The following is a 19,539-nucleotide window of genomic DNA, read 5'->3' as shown; positions in this document are numbered from 1 at the left end:
TAGATGAGAGAATCAAATTTGCAAATCTAAAAATAAGGACCGAAGCCATAACAATTCACTAGTAGTGTTAGTCATAGTACAATATTCAGTTTCTGTAGAATAATGAGAAACTGTGGGTTGTTTCTTAGACTTTCAAGAAATTGGACCATATCTAAGCAAAATGACATAACTTGTAGTGGACCTATACGTCTTTGGATAACTAGCCCAATCAAAGTCGCTATAGGCAATTAGTTGGAAGGAACTGGATGAGGATAAAAGGATTCCTTGACCCAATGTTCGTTTCAAGTATCTAAGGACATGATGTGCAGCTTGTAATTATGGTGTCCGAGGACTATGCATAAACTCGCTAGGTACTTGATTGGATAAGTGATGTATGGTCTCGTGATAGTGAGATATAATTATCACCTTACAAGTTGTCAATATTGGCCTACATCTTCAATTAGATCTTTTGCATCTTCAATTAAATGTTGTTTGGATTCCATTGGAAAGTCTATAGGCTTAGCATCTAAGAGTTTGACTTCATCAAGCAAATTCAAAGTATATTTACGTTGACTTATCACAATTCCTTTCTTTTTCCTAGCTATTTCTATATCAAGAAAATATTTTAATGTTCCTAAATCTTTGATACTAAAGGCATTATTGAGATGATCTTTAACCTTTTGAATGGTGATTGAATTATTTTCTGCAATAACCACATCATCTACATAAGCCTAAATAGTGGTGAAGAAGGTACCTCTTATAAAAGTAAAAAGATAAATGTCAATCTTGGATTGGTGGAAACCAACTCCTTGAAAAGTAGTGGCAAACTTTTGAAACCAATTTTGGGATGCTTGTTTTAATCCATAGAGAGATTTTCTTAATTTACACACTCGATAATCTCTAAGCTTTGCAAAACCTAAGGGAACTTTCATGTATACTTCTTCTTCTAAGTTGGCATGTAAGAAGATATTGTTCACATCTAACTAATGTAATTCCCAATTACTGATTACTACTAGGGACAAGAGGACTCGCAAGGTTGTAATCTTGGCTATAGGTGCAAATGTATCATGGTAATCAATCCCCTCAACTTGAGGGTAACCTATGGCCACTAGATGTGCTTTGAACTATTTCACTATTCCATCTAACTTATATTTGATCTTATAGACCTATTTTGAATCAATTGGTGTTGATTATGTTATGTGATGTCGATAAGTCAAGTTGATGCAAGGCAGTTTCTACATAGCTTTCATGGTTTGGTTGAACAATTATCTGGGAAGGAACTTCTTCATAAAATTGTGTTTCTATTATGGTGGGTACTAGAAATTCTTCAGAATTTTCTGGTGATATTGGACTATTTGTCATGATAGGTTCCTAGGTTGTCACAAAAGACTTTGCCTAAAAAGGAAAATGGTTTTCATAGAAGATAACATCTCTTGACACAAATATTTTCTTTTTTTCTAAATGATACACCTTGAAACCTTTCCTACCATGGGGATATCCAAGGAAAATACATCTTGTAGAGTGAGGTGAGAATTTATCATGTGTTTTATTATAGACATAACAAAGAGATCCAAATACTCTCAAATTTTCATAACTAGACTTCTTACTAAAAAGAACTTCATAAGGGCTTTTATTATTAAGAATGGGTGTAGGCATCAAGTTAACAAGATAAATAGCAGTTAAAACACATTCCCCCCCAAAATTTCAAAAGCAAATAAACATGAAAATGTAATGCTTAGGTTACCTCAAGTATATGACGATGCTTGCATTCCACTTGGCCATTTTGTTGTGAAGTACCAACGCAAAATGTATGATGATCAACACCATGTTCTGTAAGGAAGTCATTTTAGGACAAAAATTTTGTACCATTGTCACTATGAATAACATGTATCTTAGTACCAGATTGTGTTTCAATAAACTTATAAAACATGGTCATATAATCACAAGTTTGAGATTTGAATTTCATAAAAAATACCCAAGTGCGTCTAGAAAAATCATTAACAATAGTTAAAAAATAATGTGCTCTACTAAAAGAAGGTTAATTATATCATCCCCAGATATCCACATGAATAAGAACATAAAGTTTAATACTCTATGTAAGACTTAAAAGAAAAGATAATCGAGTTTGTTTTGCCCTATGACAAACATCACATATGTTATCAATTTTATTTGAGAAGGAAAAGTTTGGTAAACCATGCAATTTATTGAAATGTAAGTGGTCTAGGCGTTGATGCCACAAAGGTGTGGCTTAGACATGTCTAATTTGTAATACTTCTAATGTTGTATCGTTGGGGTATATTAATAAAGGGATAAGAGGAAACATGTTTAGTGCAATCAAATAATTTATCATTACCAACCATATGCCCTGAGACTCCACTATCAATGATCCAGTGATTAATTATAAAAATGCTTTTACTTGCAAAATTGGCTATGGTCTCATTACCATTGTTATGTTGAGAATCCAACATTGTTATTAGTTTTGACATCTCTTCTGACGTCAATCCCAAATTTGGAATGATGTACCCTGCAGGTTTGTGCTTTGTTGGTCTGCTGCAATAGCTATACTGTCGTTGTGTCCTTGTTTTTGTTGCATATTATTGCCAACTCCTGTGCGTTGGCTATTTGGACTTGCACCATGTCTATGTTGTTATCCCTTTGGTCGACTTGTCCTCCAATTTGGTGGATAACCTACAATTTCAAAACACATCTTTTAGGTGCCCATTCTTTCCACAATGATCATATACCTTTTGATAATTATTTCCAATTTGTTTGGTTTGTCCTCTTAAACGATCATTCTTTGCTGTAAAGGTTGCATCTTCAAATGTGGGTTGCAGCTGTTGTTTTTGTGTGATTGTTTACTCTTCTTGAGAGGCTAAAGAAAATATCTTGGTTAAAGTTGGTGTCGACTCCATGGATAAAACATTTGATTGAAGACGAACAAAATTATTATTCAATCCTAGCAAAAATTGATGTGCTTTTTCTATCTCTAGACATCGTTAATGATCTTTTGCGGCATGACTAGTGCAAATTGGCATAGGATCACACATATGTAATTCTTCCTACAAGGTTTTAAATTTGGTGAAATATTGAGTCAATGATTCATTGTCTCCTTGGACCAAATTTGAGAATTCCTTTCAAATTTTGTATAGGCGAGGGGCATTGTTTTGGTCATATCTCTCACAAAGCTCATTCTATATATCGCAAGCAATTTCCGCATATAAAACACTCTCTTGGATTTCTTTTCCCAAGGAATTTCTGAGCTACACCTTCACTATCACATCGTTTTTTTTCCATTGTTGAAAATATCTCGACGTATTGTTTGGTTAAGGTAGACTTCCATCAATGAAGTTGTCCTTCCCCTTTGCGTATAAGACTATCTCCATTGAACTCTTCCATGCTGCAAAATTGTCATCATTGTAAGGTATTGGTACAGTGATTACGTTTGGATGATCTGAAGGATAGAGAAGGTATGAAGAATCATCTATCTCATTTGTCATGGTGTTGGCTAAAACAATAGCTTCTTTTGGTTTGTGTTTTATATGAGGTAGACTCTGATATTATGAGAAAAAATAATATTGAGTAAAACTATTTTGGTTTGTGTTTTATATGTGGTAAACTTTGATACCATGAGAAAAAAAACTATTGGATAAAACTTTCAGTTTGTGTATTTTAATACAATAAAATTATGTGTACCTATTTTTGGTACACAATTTGTATACACAGATGAGGTATTATCATGTGGTTGAATGTTTCTTTATCATATGATAACACATGTTTTAAAATCACTTAATTACATGATGACACATCATTATGTACATAAATTGTGTATCAAAAATGGGTACACATAACATTGCTCGTTTTAATATTGTGTAAGAATATATACCACCAAAATATTTTCTAATAAGGAAGAAAAAATATACAAAAAGATAATTAAACAATTAAATAGGAGTCCTATAGTATATATAAGATAACTTAAATATTTGATTGCATCAATCTATATTCATTAGAATATTTGGTTATATCAATCCATATCAATTAAAATATTTAATCATATCAATTCATATCGATTAAAATATTTGACATATCAACTCAATATATTCTCAACACATTTAAGCTAACTAAACTATATTTAATATCTAAATTGCTGGGTCCCTCACTTTTTAAAATTTGTACATATATTTTCATAGTAAACTTTGAATATAAAAAAAATAATGGATAGGTATATATAACTTTAAATTTAATATAATTTTTTTTGAATAAAATTTGGTTTATAATTCTAAGTTTGAGTTTAATTTTACAATCTTTTTAGAAAAGATTTGAACGATGAAATTCCCTCTGTTATAGCCCATACCATCTCAAATAAACTTCTGGTCGAGCTTAATAATGCTCAATTCAACTTGACTAGCTTGCAATCATTAACCATATGGTGTATAACGATGAATAAAAAGGGCTAAACATGTTATAAAATATACTATAATATATATATATATATATATATATATATATATATATATATATATATATATTGAATGAGATATTAATTAAAATAGGCAGCCGCTTTCCTGCATAAATGTTTTTCGATAGTAATTCTTACTTTTTATCTTTTTAAGCAAATTGTATTTTTTATTCCAAAAGTACCTCTCATTTAATTTCTCAATATTTACCGTAGCATTTCGTCGATTAATTGCTTACATTTCATGATACGCATTAAGATTAAGTTATCTATAATGAATAAAATCTATAGATTGAAAACCAGATTAATTTTTTATAAAATAATTTATTGTTATATATCGAAAATAATGGATATATTGAAAACGGTATGTTTTTCTCAAAACGGTGTGTTTTCTCAAAAACGGTGTTTTTTTTCTCAAACAGGTTGCGTGAAGGGGTGTGGGTATGTCAAGGGGTGTGAAAATTTGAAAAAGGGTGCAAAAAGGGATGCAGGAATTTGGAAAGGGGTTTGGGTGTGAGAATGGGTGCAGAAATTTAGAATGAGGTGCAGGAATCTGAAAAGGGGTGCGGGTGTGAGAATGGGTGCAAAAATTTGGAAAGGGGTGCGGGTGCTGGAATGGGTGTGAAAATTTGGAAATGGGTACGGGTGCAGGAATTTGGAATGGGGTGCGAGTGCAAGAATGGGTGCGGAAATTTGGAAAGGGGTGTAGGAATCTTGAAAGGGGTACGTGAAAATGTAAAAGGGTGAGTGAAAATATAAACGGATGCATGAAAATACAAACGAGTGCGTAAAATATAAAAAAATGTGCGAGAATTATAAAAGGAGTGCAAAAATTATAAAATGGGTGCGTGAAAATAATGAACACAAAACGGGTGTGTGAAGATGTGAAGGGGTGCGTAAACTTATAAACGGGTGTGTAAAATATAAAAGGAGTGCATAAATTATAAAAGAGGTGCGGGAGAAACAAAAAGGGTGTGGGGAAATTATAAAAAAGGTGCGAGAGTTATAATATATAATATTATAATATATTATATATTAATATATATTATAAAGGGGGTGCGAGAGAAACATATCTCCTGCACCCTTTTATAATTATGAAAGGGGTGCGGGAGATCCCCCGCCCCTGCACCCCTTTATAATTCCCGCACTTATTTTATATTTTACGCACTCGTTTGTATTTTCACGTACCCATTTGTATTTTTACGCACCCTTTCATATTTTCAAGCACTAGTTTGTATTTTTATGCACCTTTTTGTGTTCATTATTTTCATGCACATCTTTTATAATTCCCGCACCCTTTTTATATTTTACGTACTTGTTTGTATTTTTACGCACCCGTTTATATTTTCACACACTCTTTTATATTTTCACGCATCCATTTGTGTTTTTACACATCCGTTTGTATTTTCATTCACCCCTTCCCGTATCTGTTTGTATTTTTTTATAAAAATATATAAAAATCATTATTTTATAAAAAATTAATCTATTTTTCATCTATAAATTTTATTTATCATAGAAAACTTAATCTTAATGTGTATTGTCTGAAATATAAGCAATTAATCAGTAAAAAACTATGATAAACGTTGAAAAATTAAATGAAGGGTATTTTTGAAATAAAAAGTATAATTTATTTAAAAAGATATGTATGACATATTTCCCATTTTAATTAATTTCCCATTTTGAATATGTGTGACATATTTGGTTCAAGAGAGAAGCTTCTAGTACTAGAGCGTGACACGTATGTATTATTATTAAATAGCGAGGGTTTCAAAATGTCTGATACCGAACGCAGCCTTGATTTGAAGCCTGGTCTTGGAGTCCACCGATAGTTGCTTCGTTTCCTTATCAATGGCCTCTACTTTTGCTACACTGCCCAACCCTTTTTTATCTTTTAACAAAACAACCATTCCTACGCCTTCTAACCAGAAGCCACTGAGTAAGCCTTTTTTTTTTTTTCCTCATAAACTTCTTTTTTTTTCTATTTTCTTTTCGTCTAATAATTAATCTGTTTTTTTTTTTTTTTCTGTATACAGGTTTGCGAACACATGCTCTGAGAATAAGTGCAATTTCTAAGAAATGGGAACCCACTAAGGTTTCTATCTATTCTTCAAACTTTATTATTATTATTATTATTGGTAACATCTTCTTGATAATTTTGAGATTGTAAACGAGTTTAAGTGTTTAATTTCAAAGGTGGGGTTTTTTTTTTTTTGGGGTTAATTGTTATGGTGATAATTTTGGGTTTGTAGGTTGTTCCTCAAGCCGATAGAGTGTTGGTCCGTCTGGAGCAGTTACCTGAGGTTTGCCTCTTTCTTTTACCTGCTTATTGGGAATTCAGAAATATCTAATTATCTTAAAATATATAAGACTTTTGATAATGGTCAATAAATTATTATGAATCATGAAGTTGTATTGTTGTAACGCTAGGCTATTATTTTTCTATTTGGTCGCAAACCAATTCTTGCGTTTGAAATTGATTGTCATGTTATTTTATCACATATGTACTTGAAATCTTCATATACCTTATATATCCTGTAACTGAAGAAGACATAAAGCGTTTGGATGGGAATGTGTTAATAATGCTTTACGGTTCTGGTAAGGTCTAGTAGTTTTCCTGTAGAATGGTAAGCCAAACACATTAATTTACCTTCAAAAAAATAAACGCCATTATCTGTATCCCAGACTATTTGTGAAGCCTGTTACTTGTATATAATCTTGAGTCCCGACATGAACCTAATTTTTTTGCAATTGTTAGCACTTTCATGCGTTATTTTGTTAGTATTCTCTGATACAAAAAAGTGAAAAATATGATGTTATCATAATGTACTCAACCTTGTCAAGAGAGATAGATCTTGATTGGCTGTTTAATATTTTATCTTAGATTAATGGGCTAAGAGTGTATTCCATAACTGATAAACTTGTGTGCCTTAAATTATGTGAAAATTAGCATGTTGCTACTTCATTCTGATGGATGGACTATTTGCATAACAGAAATCAGCTGGGGGTGTTTTGCTGCCAAAAGCAGCAGTTAAATTTGAGCGATATCTGATGGGGGAGGTGAGAAGATAATCCTTTTTTAATATGTTTTGGTGTTATTGTTCTCAAGATGTTGATATGAATGACTCTATTCTTTCTTCAGATTCTCTCTGTTGGTGCCAATGTTGGAGAAGTGGAAGCCAGAAAGAAGGTAATACCTTGAGATTTATGTACTCCAGTTTTCATGGGCTGATTATAATTTTTTGCCCCAAGTTTTGTCATTTGCCCTTGTAGTTGTCTAAAAGATTTATGTGCTCCTCCTTACGCAGGTTCTTTTCTCGGATATAAATGCTTATGAAGTAAGTACCATCACTTTAAAGTTAGATTAATCATATTTACATATTGGATATTTTTCCTTGGGGCCTTGTGCTCTTGAGATACTTAAAATCATGGTTCTGCCGTGACTAGGACCATGGACATAACAAGCATGTTTATTGCTTAGGCGTGTACCAACATCTTTCCAGTAACATCATTACCTTAAGCTAATGCATTTTTGTGGGCTTGCATCAGGTTGATTTGGGAACAGAAGACAGGCATTGCTTTGTTAAGGAGAGTGATTTGCTGGCTTTGGTCGAGTGAAGTTCCATTGCTTTTATTTTGATGTTGCCCATTGCTAGCTTCCCTTGTGGCTGGTTTTGCAGTGACAATGTTCTCAATTGTAATAATCTGGGGGGATATTTTTCCTTAATTATTAATCTACGAGAACTCTAGAATAATGAAACGAAAAAATTTGATGCGGCCAATGTTGTGATTATATTCAAAGGTTTAACCTCTACCATTTTCCCTGTGATATGCATTAGTGTTGTATCCGTGCTGATATTTAGGCTATAATCATCAAATGTTGGGCAGTGTAGTGGATGTGTTTCTGGTATTTTAGACTGTAGGAATTGTCAATTAGCCTGCTTATTTCGCCTTTCAGCATAATGCCCGCCGGAACAACTGAAAAAGGAGTAATCATAATTGAACTTAAATGTACAACTTTACAATAAAACTATGTGTATATAAGGGCATATATATTTGTACATCTATAAGCGATATCTATTGAATCGCTCTAAACTTTAATTTAGTCCTATCGTGGACCATATAGATGGGCTATTTCAATGGTTCATGTTTTTAATGGTGACTGAAGGTACCATCTCACGCCTAAAAATCCCTACCGTAAGCCACCACTAACCCCACTACACACTTCACTATTAACACTCAATCATAAAGCCATCCACCATTATACACAAAAGTACCCACCATTCAACAACTGAAAAACATAAGTCAAAATCAAAACATTCCTTAATTCAAGAAACACAAAGGAAAAGTTTTGAAAAAAAAAAACCGGTTTAACTTATTCAGGTAGGGGCACCAACCAAACCCCTTACAACCAGGCATCTCAGCGTGACAGAATCAACAAGACCTAGACAAACTGAGCTCGCTCCAATGTTATGGGTGAGAGCAACACAAACAAAAAACAAAGTTCCCAGTTGTCAACAATAGGCAAGGATTGCTCTAGGTCTAATAGAGGTCGGTCAAGATGGCAACTTTATTTCCTCTGGAAAACCCACAACACAGATTGCATGTTGTGAGGAATTTCCCCTCATTGTGAAAGTCTTAAAGAATATCTTAAAAAACCTGATAGAATACCATAAACTTGTACTAGATCAGATTCCCGAAATTTTGGATTCTCATAGGGCTAAAATCAAAGTAAAAATCAGAACCGACCGATTCCACAATATTGAAACTGAAACGTCAGGTACCTGACACTTCTAGTTTCCTTCTAGGACTTTTACTCACACCTAACTACAACATAATTGATTAGCAAAATTGAATCTTATTTATCAGTAGGCCCTTTTATGTAATGACCACCCAGGTTACAAATGAAAATCACTTGTTCCTTTAAGACGTAAAATTTCCTAATGAAAAAGCTGAGGTTTCATTAAAAAAACATTAGTTTAAGCTACAGAACAAATGGAAATGTGAGTTAGAACTCAAATAGCCGTAATTCAACCATCCCTTCCTTTCTTTTTGGTGAGTACCAGGCAACAACTTTGCCAGAGCGAAGAAGCCTCAAGGAGTAACTCAAGCTGTATATTAGATCCTCCATATGTGGGGCATGCTTCTCTAATGTAGAATAAACCAAAAACTGAGAATCAACACGAAAGACAATGGGCCCCGCAACCTGCAAGAGTTAGAGATAGTAACAAGTAATAATGCTATGTGCCACATGTACTTTAACATATTGAGGACTAACAAATCAGATGCATCTGGAAGTAGAATTGCATAGGGATGGCAAAAATGATTTTGATTTTCCAATTCTTCCCATTTGCGAACAATTTTTGTGAAAGAGTTCATCTAGCTTTTCTAACTTGATACCTTTTATTTTATGAATCCAGTTCCATGTGTAGGAAGATAATAGACAAAAGTTTGCATCTAAAATTTGAGCCACAACTACAGAATTTGGAAAAGTAATATACCTGCTGTTGAAAGATCAAATTTAATCTGGGGGAAGACAGTGAATTATCAGCATTGCTGACTGAAGAAGTCTTGAAAATGTTCAGAAACTTTTTGCCAAAACCTGAAACTGAACATATATCTAGACGAACATCTACCCGGGTCAGATCATTAAATAGTTTCCTAAACTTCCCATGTTGAAAATTACAACATAATGAACCAAATAAATCAGCATTCAGTGGACTTCTCTTCTTAACAGTCATAGAGGTATCTCCATCTTGAGATTCAATTGCCTTTGAGTTCTCCCTGCTCCCAAACCATGCCTCACAAGTGCCCCCTAACATGTTATATTAAAAAGGTAATAAAAGTCACTGCTCATCAAATAGGCAGCCTTTCTTCAAAAACAGAAAAATGACAGGAAAATGAAAGGACACCTATTACATTATGTGAAATGATATGGCTTATGTAAGAAAAACAACAATTCTAACATTATAATGTTTCATACAAGTCTGAGCCCTTATTTTTTGAAATTATGAGTTTTGCATATGTGAAAGAGGGATAGAGAATTTATATGTTAGGACAATAAGAAAATTAACTATTAGCACCAAGTGTACTGCAGAGCCAAGAAAAATTACCAATAACTGCAGAAACAGTAGCATGAGGTTCTTTAAGACGGACATCATATGCTGGACACCAAAAGTTGCCCCTTTTTGTCTTGAGAAAGTAATCTTGTCTAGTCTCCTTTACTCTCCATATGTCTTTACTCTGCTCATATGAAAAGGCAGCCTTTGCACATAATCCAGGCATTAGAGCATCAGGTGCCTCATCATTTATGGTATTGACACTTACGGGGCGACCACTGCTCTTGTGCAAACCAAAACGATATTGCAACGGAGAATCTGCTGCGATGGATGACATATTTAAAGATATTGACTCAGGAACATCCCAATATTCTCCTCTATGGTCAATGAACAACTGAGGCCATCCAGCCTCTAATGTAATATCATGATTAGGAAGCTGCAGTGACAAAAAGTGTTGAAGAACGTAATGTGAGCTGAACCAAAGAAAAACTCCACAATTGAACTTCAAGACTGGAATATATAACGGAGACACATATATTTAATACTTTTTGGCAAAAATTATAGTTATCTCCCCATAATATATGAAAACTACATCCCACATTTCACCATGGCTTGTGATATTAACAACTGATTTTTTTAAAGGAAAATCCTTTAGAAAAATAGGAAGTAAGAGATAAAAGAAACAAGCATGCCTTGTGATAAAGCATAAACTTGTGGCGAAGTCCTTTCCTTTCACCATGGCTTTCAGCGTTCCACAACAAGGAACAAGAGGGAGTGAGAGCCAGCTGTGAGCATAAAGCAATTGAATAAAGAGACTTGTCGAAGATATGCTTTGTTGTATCTCTGAACAAAGAAGCCTCCAACTCATCAGCATTTGAAATTTCTCTTTTAATATTGGAGATCAGCTTCTTTGGACGAAACTGTCCTACCAATCCAAGCCACCTATACAACATCAGCAAAAACAGAATCATAAATAATAATAATAATAATAATACTGCAAAACAATTCTCATTATAAAGCAAGCAAGCACCATAGTTAAGTTAAATTTACCAATTAGAGATGGATGGTTTGAGCAAGAGAGACTGAATTGAGAAAGAACCCAATTCCTTCTTCTGGGGAATATTAGAGTAAGAAGGAATGAGCCCCAAAGGAAACCCTAATCCCAGAAGAGAGAGTTGCTGAATCCTAAGGGCTCGGCTAGCTCGGGAAGCGTCTAGTGGAAATGGGTGTCCAGGGACTGAATTAGCAGTGCCTTCTAAGGTTAGTGGGGTGGAGATTGGCTGGTCCCAGAAGGCGGAGTCCATTGCCGTCCTTAAGTTCGCCATTTATGAAAGGATATGAGCAGTGGTTCAGCTTGAGAATCCTTATCTGGGGGGTTGTTACTTGTGTTTTCAAATCAAACAAGTTTTGCCGTTGGGGCTTTCGAGGTTTTAGGGCATCTCTGCTTTTGTTTTACTCACGGCCAAAGCATTATTTCCCACCCTAATTTAGGTGTAATTTTGTTACACCCATGGAGTTTAAGAAATCTGAAATATTACCCATAATGTAATTATCATGAAAATATTTGGTTAGAAATATGAGAAAAATCATTATTTTACTAATAATATTAAAAAAATAAAATTCATTATATGTTCTTCTATAACTTTTAAAAACTAACAACTTTATTTCTATCTAAAGTTTTCTAACTTTGAAAAGTTATATTTTTCTCCCAAAATTTCTCTTCATCTCTCCCGCCATCATTTTCTACACCAACAACTTCCCTTCTATACCATTGGTTGATATACGTAAACAAATTTGGAATAAATCTCTTTTTAAAAAATTAAGAAATCTGATGAGATCTGAGTAAAGAGGTTTAAGATTTTTTCAAAGCTCATATCTCTTTGTTGATGAAAAAGCTTCATTGTCGTCTTTTACAGATCATCAGAAAAAATAGTCGAAGATTTAGGAGGAATATGATTTTTTAAAATTAAAAAATTTTTAGAGATGTAAAATATTAGTTTTTAAAATTTAAAAGAGAAAAATATAGTAAATTTTATTTTTTTAATATTATTAATGAAATAATAATTTTATTTTTATTTTTAATAAAAAAATTTAATTATAGTTAATCGGTAAATAAGTTTTCAAATTTTTTAAATTTTATAAGTATGGCTTTAAGCTCGCCCTTGAATTTAGGTGGGGTATAGTCCCTTGGCCTACTTGGACGCTTGATGTTAACGTCTCAAATCTTTTCTGCGTCTTCAACGAATGAAATGACGTTGTTGCTGTAAAAGCAACGTGAGCATTATAAATCACTTCCTTAACTTTAATTTAGTACTTGGATTAAATTTAATTAGTCCGTAGAGGTCTGCGGAGGGTGGGGGAAAAAGTGATAATTTTTTTAAAATAATATATTTTTTTTTTATATACATAAATTATGTTCCAATCACTACTTGACAGAGAAAAACAAGTATTGAATTGAGGAATTTGTGGAGCTGAATTTGCATATGCATGACAGATTTTCTGAGAAAAAGAAAGGCCAAAAGATTTGTTCTCAGTCAACTTTCAAATACTTAAAAGTCTCGCCTACATACCAACTTTCCACTCTAGATACCTTGTCTTTCACTTCAAACCGTTCAGATGATATAAATTGAAAGTAGATGCTACAACGGTGCTTGCCAGACGACTCCTTAAAAATGTGTCTTTTAAATTACCAGAACCTTTGATTTGTCCTTATCAGCTGAATGAAACCCATCTTTGCATAATTTTTAAGCTAGTTCTGATGGAAATCTATCACCATTTCAAGTTAAAAAACTTTCTTTAGTTTATCTTCTTGTGTTGTTGTCATTGTCCATGCCCATTTCTGTAAACTTAACTGCGCCAACTTTCTTCTTTTGTCTTCCAATGGACATTTTTTTTTTTTGGAAAGATGTATCCGCAACCAACAAGCCATCCCTTTGAAGCATATATTTCTTCAAGGCAACAACGAATTATATCTATACAACAGCACAATGAAGCTTAACTTCTCTTCGCTTTCGCTTCTCTTCATCATCTTCTTCTTCTTCATCTCTGGTTATCAAATAACTGCCGACAACTTGGTCAATCAAACTTGCAAAAAATGTGCACAAGGTGACCCTAACCTCAACTACAACTTCTGTTTAACTTCTCTTGAAGCAGTTCCAAGTAGCCACTGTGCAAATCTTCGTCAACTGGGTATGATCTCAATCAACTTAATTCGAAGCAACGTCACAGACACAAAGTCGTATATTAATGAGCTCTTAAAGAAGAAAAAATTGGATCCATTCATGAGGTCATGCTTGACTGATTGTTTTGAACTTTACTCTGACACTATTCCTACTCTCCAGCAGGCCACCAAAGACTGCAAATTTAAGCACTATGAGGATGCTAATATTGAAATAAGTTCAGTCATGGATGCTTCCGCCACTTGTGAAGATGGGTTTAAGGAAAAAGAGGATGCGTTTTCTCCATTAACAAAAAGAAATAACAATACCTTCCAGTTGTCTGCCATAGCCCTTTCTATTATAAATATGCTCCACTGATTTCATTGCTGTCTTTTTTCATCTATTGCTATGTATATTTGGTTTCATATTTATAACTCTTTCATTAACTTTAAAGTGATTCTTTGATAATCGACAGTTGTGTTTTCAGAGATCTATTGTCCAGCTTCTTAAGTCGTAAGATAATATTTCAGATGGTTGGTCAAACCAACAAAATCAATTCTATTGGTGGAAACGCAATATTAATTGACATAAAATAGTCTTGCAGAGATTGCTAATGAGATAAGAAATGGGGTCAGCCTTGATTCTAATGATATTAAGTCTCACCAAAAATGATTTGATGGTTTACATGACAAATTTGCCAATGAACTGATACAGCTGAGGAAAGGAGTCTGTCAGATGAGAATGACAAAATGCCTCCCTTCATTTAATATGAAAACAATTCCATAATACATGATGGAAAATTAATTTCATCCAGATGGTGGTAAGAAAGGGGTATTTCATTTCAAAACAGTAGGATCTTAAATACCATACATTTACCTACACGTATGATAACTATAACCAATACCAACACCAACACAGTTGGATCACGGCAGTAACACTCCAGGGCAAGTCGCTGTGCTGATGCAGCAAAATCTGTGTATAGACACACTCCATTTTCAAACAAATTCAATGTAATAAGGCCACCACTTTGATTCCAACACAAAATTCATGCAGCTCCACATGCCAAAACCATAATTAGAAATCAACATAACAAACAGACAAACAAGCATCTTGAATATCACCCAAGCAAAGTCATTGCAATTGAAGGATTGAAACTGTTTATGGTAGAAACTAACAAAGCCAAGAGATACTAGTTCTGCAAATTATATTCTTTATCAGACAGATTTCAATTATTTTGCCATCTACATTACATGTATCAAGCCCATACAAGCATCCAAAGAGTCAATCAAAATGAGGATAAAGGATGATGATTTATTTTCTCAAATGAAATTCAAAGAGTGAAACCTCACTTCTCAAATTAACTAGCCATTGGATGGTTAGACATGTATTCAATTGCGAGATTACATGAATCAATCTTATCAGCTTCCTTGTCAGGAATTTCCAGCTTAAACTCCTCTTCTAGGGCCATTACAATCTCCACATTGTCCAAGCTATCCAGGCGCAAATCCTTCTGGAAATGTACCTCAGGAGTCACCTGCAGAAAATTAAAGGAAAAAAAATATCTCAATAAAAGAACTGGTCAAATTAAAATTGTAAGGAAACATGCAAATCAAAAAGCATAATTACAACACTGAGAGTTCACCAGGGAAATAATTTCTAGACTACTAAAGATACAAGGAAACATAAAAGCAGAGAATGTGTCTTCTTAATAGATAGTTAGATACAAGTGTGCAACCAGGCAGTGAAGCTAAAGCATATGAATGTGGCAAGAAATAGCCAGCAAAACAGAAGTATTATCAGGGCAATTGACAGCGAAAGTAGAATGGACACAGTAAGAAGCAAAGAACAAATAAGATCTATCTGTTTTTTGGAACTAAGATCTGTCCTGTAATTCAATTTTCTGCTTCAACTAACAAAAGAAATGAGAAGAAAATTTGTGCATATAAACAGGATTTTAAGAGTAAGGAATTGTAGGGGAAAAAAGGATGAATCAATGGTGAGACTGGCATTAAGAAATGGGATTAAAGCACCAATAAAGGGCTGTGCCTTGGAATTAACAATCCAATATCTAGGCTTCTGACAGGAAAAACAAAAGCATCACAATCTTAATGGAGTGTTTCATATTCAACCGAGTTGAACTCCTAACTTCTAGCAAATGCTGGGTCATCCATTATGATTGGAGCCCTTAGAATAGAATATTGTTCTATGGGGATGATTATGGTACTGTAGCTCAATTTCCTGGGAATGACAATATATTCAAAGCTTTTAGCTAGGCATAATTCCTAAAATGTTTGCTTGACAAAAATAAATCACGCGGCTAAGTAGATCCACATTTAATCAATAACCAAAACAAAGCATCAAAATGAGGAACTAATTGACTAATCCTGAACTAGACTAATTGTTCAACGAATCCCAAACCTAGGTTACACGAAAGAAATTGCCAGCCTGCACTGTTCAAATAAATCGGATAGTACAGCCTATTGTTGAAATTGATAATACTAGGCAGATTAAGATAAGTTAAGCAAAATTAGATGTTGTCGCGAATTGAATGGCAGAGTGACCTGGGCAGGATCGACTTTGGGGAAGCTCTTGACCACAGAGAGGACTCTCTCAGTGACTTCTTCTTTAGAGACGTGATCGTCGTGGGATGACATGAACCGTAGACTCCATAGCTGTTGTTTGGATCCGTTTAGGGTCAGGGTTTGAACGGTTATTCGAAAATGGTGAAGTACGGCTGCTCTCAATGCCATTTCGCTCGGTCCCTATCTACGCTCACTCCCTTTGGATGCGAGGCCAACTTCCAAGTGAAAAGTGGGTAGAACGGCTGATAGGATATTTCCCACTTGCTGCATATATATATATATATATATATATGCAAAAGACTTAATCCCACATATGCGTTAGTTAAAAATCGAATTCATACTTATTAATTTTTAAAAATTTAAATTTTGTTAAATTTTGTTATTATTGTAACAAATAAAATTATCACTTAAAAATTTTATTTAAACTCATATTTTAGAATCACCCTTAAATTTTAAAATTTTTTATTTATGTCCCCAACCTCATATTTTTTAGATTTAAAAAATGATTTTTTCTCTTTTAATCTAAGGTTACAAATTATCCTTTTCCCATTACAATTATCCCCCACTTTTTTAAAAAATTTCAATTTCAACCCCTTTTGTCCGTCAATTTAAATCACTATTTTAAAAATCGGATCAAACTGACTAGTTTAATCGATTAGACCAAAAACATGTTCCAAGTCTGATTTGATTAATATTGAAAAATGATTTACTTATTGAATTGATCAAACTTAGTGAACTGGATAAACAAATCAAAATCGATAAAATCGGGTTTGACTAAAATTTAGGATTTTTTTAGAAATTTTAATTATTTTTAAGTAATTTGATTATTTTAGATTAGATAAATTTATAAAAGTCTATAAGGAAAATATAAATTCAAAAATGAAAAAGAATAAGAAAAAAGGTATTTTATATCTATTAAAATATTTTTTATAAATAATGACTAACAGAATTATATATTTTTTTTGTAACATGAGATGGGGACATTTTTTTTATTTAATTGTTTAATTGAAATCAAGTGAATAATTATCATTCCTTATAAAATATATGTTTTAATTATTATAGGTCTAAATATTTTGATTGATTTTGTTTTTTTATAAATTTTTAAATAAAATTTATTGGTTAATATGATATTATTTAAAAAATTCACTATAATTTGATAATAAGTTGAATCGGCTAGTTCTCAATCATTGGTTTAAACTCTCCTTCTCTCTAGTTATCATTCACAATCTTTGACTATCAACTCTCTTCCTCTCACCTTCTCTCTCTTCCCTCTTCAGACTACGAGTCTTTGTTTCAGACGAAAACAAATGAAGAGAGCATGGAGAGTGATTAGGAAGGGGAGAGAAAACGGTTAGAGATGGGGAACAGTTGCCATAGATAAAGAGAGTTTAAACTAAGAGAGAAAAAGAGGTGAAACTGATATCTTTTTAAAAGCTAAGGGAACGACCATATATAGGAAAAAGATGAGAATTTACAATCCTAGACTTGAGAGGGGGGAAAACAGTTTTTAAAACTTGAAAAATATGATATTAGAGGGGCATAAATAAAATTTTTAAAATTTAAATGTGACCATAAAATATAAGTTTAAATAAAATTTTTAAATAATAATTTTACCCTTACAGTAACAATAAAATTTAATAAACGGATGAATATTTAGATTTTCAAATATTAGCGAGCGTAAATTTGAGTTTACACTAAATGTTGGGTGGGAGTAAGTCTTTTGGCTTTTTCTTTTTCATCTAATAATTCGATTATAGATGAAATAATAATTGAAAAATAAATCTTTTTTTTTAAGATTTAGGGTTTAGGGTGGGAGTAAGTCGTTTTTTTTTTTCATCTAATAAGTCTTTTGGTCTTTTCGCCTTTTTTTTTCATCTAATAATTCAATTATACATAATTATGTTAATTTGATTTGTTGATTTTGAAATGATAAAAAAATAAATAATTAATTACTTAATCACATATTATATTATAAGATTTATTAATAAAATTTGTTTGTATTTATATTCTATAAATCTAAAATCTTAAACTTTTAAACTTATAAATCCACAAGTGAATTGGCTAGGGCACAATTAGACTGTGTAAATGGATAGATAGGATCGGATACAAACTAAATCAAAATGGATACAAGTTAAGAAATGAATCGATTTATATGTGTAAGGATTATACATACCCGTATCTAACCCTATGGTTAACATTAAACCTGCATATACCCATGAAATTTTAACTTCTTTTTTTCTTGATTAACAAAATAGATTTGCATTTTCAACATACAAACATGGAGATCCGGGGACAAAAAAAGGCAGCAAAAGAATTAAAAAATTAATTGAGAAGCCCTTGGCCAAAAAAGATTAGACCTCTTCAATAATTCTTGGTAAGTTTGGCCTCGAATCTTCTGACTAAGTTTCCTATCATAACAGATGGTCAATAATAATAGGTAGGAGGGCTCAAAAAAACCCTAAATAAATCAGTCCAGAAGAACTTGGATTTGAGTTTCATAAGGGAATGAAAAGAAAAAAAATACTGACGGAGTAAAAATTTGTGGAGAAACTCTCAAGTTTTACCGCAAGCCTTTGTCTAAAATAACTCTTCTTTGTCTCTGCACAAAACTTCTCCGTAAGAAAAACTATATTTTCAACAGTTCAATCATTGCAGATAAAGATCAACAGTAGAATGTAGGTTCAAAAACCACCATGAGATGATGAGGATAAAAAGGTAGATCTGAAAATCTATGTTTAAAAACATTCTTAATATTTGAAGTTGAAGAAGAGATAATATGTGGAAGAATTTATATTTTCCAAAGAAATTATTTTTTACTTAAATGATTTATTTTGAAAACCATGGGTATCTACAGGTATGTTTGACCTATCTGTATAAATAAGTTTTATTTGAGTATGAGCTTAAATGGGTACTAGTATAAAAACTCAAAACTCGTATATGTAATTATGACATATATTTATAATTAATTTGTTTACTTTGTCAGGACTAAACACAATCCAATTACTCAATTATATCTATATTTTTATCAATACAATCTCTCATCCTTCGATCTGTTTAAACATAATAGTCCTTTTCAATTGACCTTTCTCTCAAATAGAGGATATTGTACTAACTATAATAGCATTTTCACATAGAGCTAGAAAAGTATAAAATTTTAGTACACATGGATCAACAAAGTTTGAATGATTTATTTTTTTTTTAATTTATTAAGTTTGAGAATAGAATTTTTTTTTGTGAGTATGATTAAACGTATTTGAATAACTATCGATTTCATCCTTGAGATTACTTGAAGAGATAGTGATTGAAGATGA

General features: G+C 32.7%; 4 protein-coding genes across 8 annotated transcripts; 2 read left to right on the top strand and 2 right to left on the bottom strand.

The window, feature by feature from the left end:
- The first annotated feature begins 6,197 nt into the window (after positions 1-6,197).
- LOC123223782 (10 kDa chaperonin 1, chloroplastic-like) lies at positions 6,198-8,211 on the top strand. The gene is made up of 7 exons (XM_044647142.1): positions 6,198-6,368; positions 6,466-6,524; positions 6,682-6,732; positions 7,424-7,489; positions 7,572-7,619; positions 7,738-7,767; positions 7,979-8,211. Exons 1-7 carry the CDS (start codon positions 6,281-6,283, stop codon positions 8,045-8,047), a joined length of 411 nt encoding a protein of 136 aa, XP_044503077.1. The 5' UTR covers positions 6,198-6,280; the 3' UTR covers positions 8,048-8,211.
- Positions 8,212-9,267: 1,056 nt separating this feature from the next.
- LOC123223781 (protein TRIGALACTOSYLDIACYLGLYCEROL 4, chloroplastic) lies at positions 9,268-11,918 on the bottom strand. Its single transcript, XM_044647141.1, has 5 exons — positions 11,539-11,918; positions 11,181-11,430; positions 10,543-10,924; positions 9,931-10,244; positions 9,268-9,635 (listed from the first exon to the last, which is right to left on the bottom strand). Exons 1-5 carry the CDS (start codon positions 11,811-11,813, stop codon positions 9,438-9,440), a joined length of 1,419 nt encoding a protein of 472 aa, XP_044503076.1. The 5' UTR covers positions 11,814-11,918; the 3' UTR covers positions 9,268-9,437.
- Positions 11,919-13,394: 1,476 nt separating this feature from the next.
- LOC123222307 (putative invertase inhibitor) lies at positions 13,395-14,134 on the top strand. The gene has a single exon (XM_044644991.1). It carries the CDS (start codon positions 13,476-13,478, stop codon positions 14,022-14,024), a length of 549 nt encoding a protein of 182 aa, XP_044500926.1. The 5' UTR covers positions 13,395-13,475; the 3' UTR covers positions 14,025-14,134.
- A 126-nt stretch (positions 14,135-14,260) lies between these two features.
- On the bottom strand, positions 14,261-16,505 carry LOC123222308 (acyl carrier protein 1, mitochondrial-like). 5 transcript variants are annotated; one of them, XM_044644995.1, is made up of 3 exons: positions 16,208-16,505; positions 14,996-15,180; positions 14,261-14,699 (listed from the first exon to the last, which is right to left on the bottom strand). In XM_044644995.1, the coding sequence occupies exons 1-2, from the start codon at positions 16,394-16,396 to the stop codon at positions 15,004-15,006; spliced, it is 366 nt and encodes a 121-aa protein (XP_044500930.1). In that variant the 5' UTR covers positions 16,397-16,505; the 3' UTR covers positions 14,261-14,699; positions 14,996-15,003. The 5 variants fall into 5 exon arrangements, with proteins under 5 accessions (XP_044500930.1, XP_044500931.1, XP_044500929.1 ...); XM_044644996.1 differs by having other exon boundaries at positions 14,261-14,671; XM_044644994.1 differs by having other exon boundaries at positions 14,261-14,633.
- Between the last annotated feature and the right edge of the window lie 3,034 nt (positions 16,506-19,539).

This window comes from Mangifera indica, chromosome 8, assembly GCF_011075055.1.
Source record: "Mangifera indica cultivar Alphonso chromosome 8, CATAS_Mindica_2.1, whole genome shotgun sequence".
Taxonomy (NCBI): domain Eukaryota; kingdom Viridiplantae; phylum Streptophyta; class Magnoliopsida; order Sapindales; family Anacardiaceae; genus Mangifera; species Mangifera indica.
The sequence above is the reverse complement of the archived record's forward strand: the minus strand, read 5'-3'. Positions and strand labels throughout refer to the sequence as shown.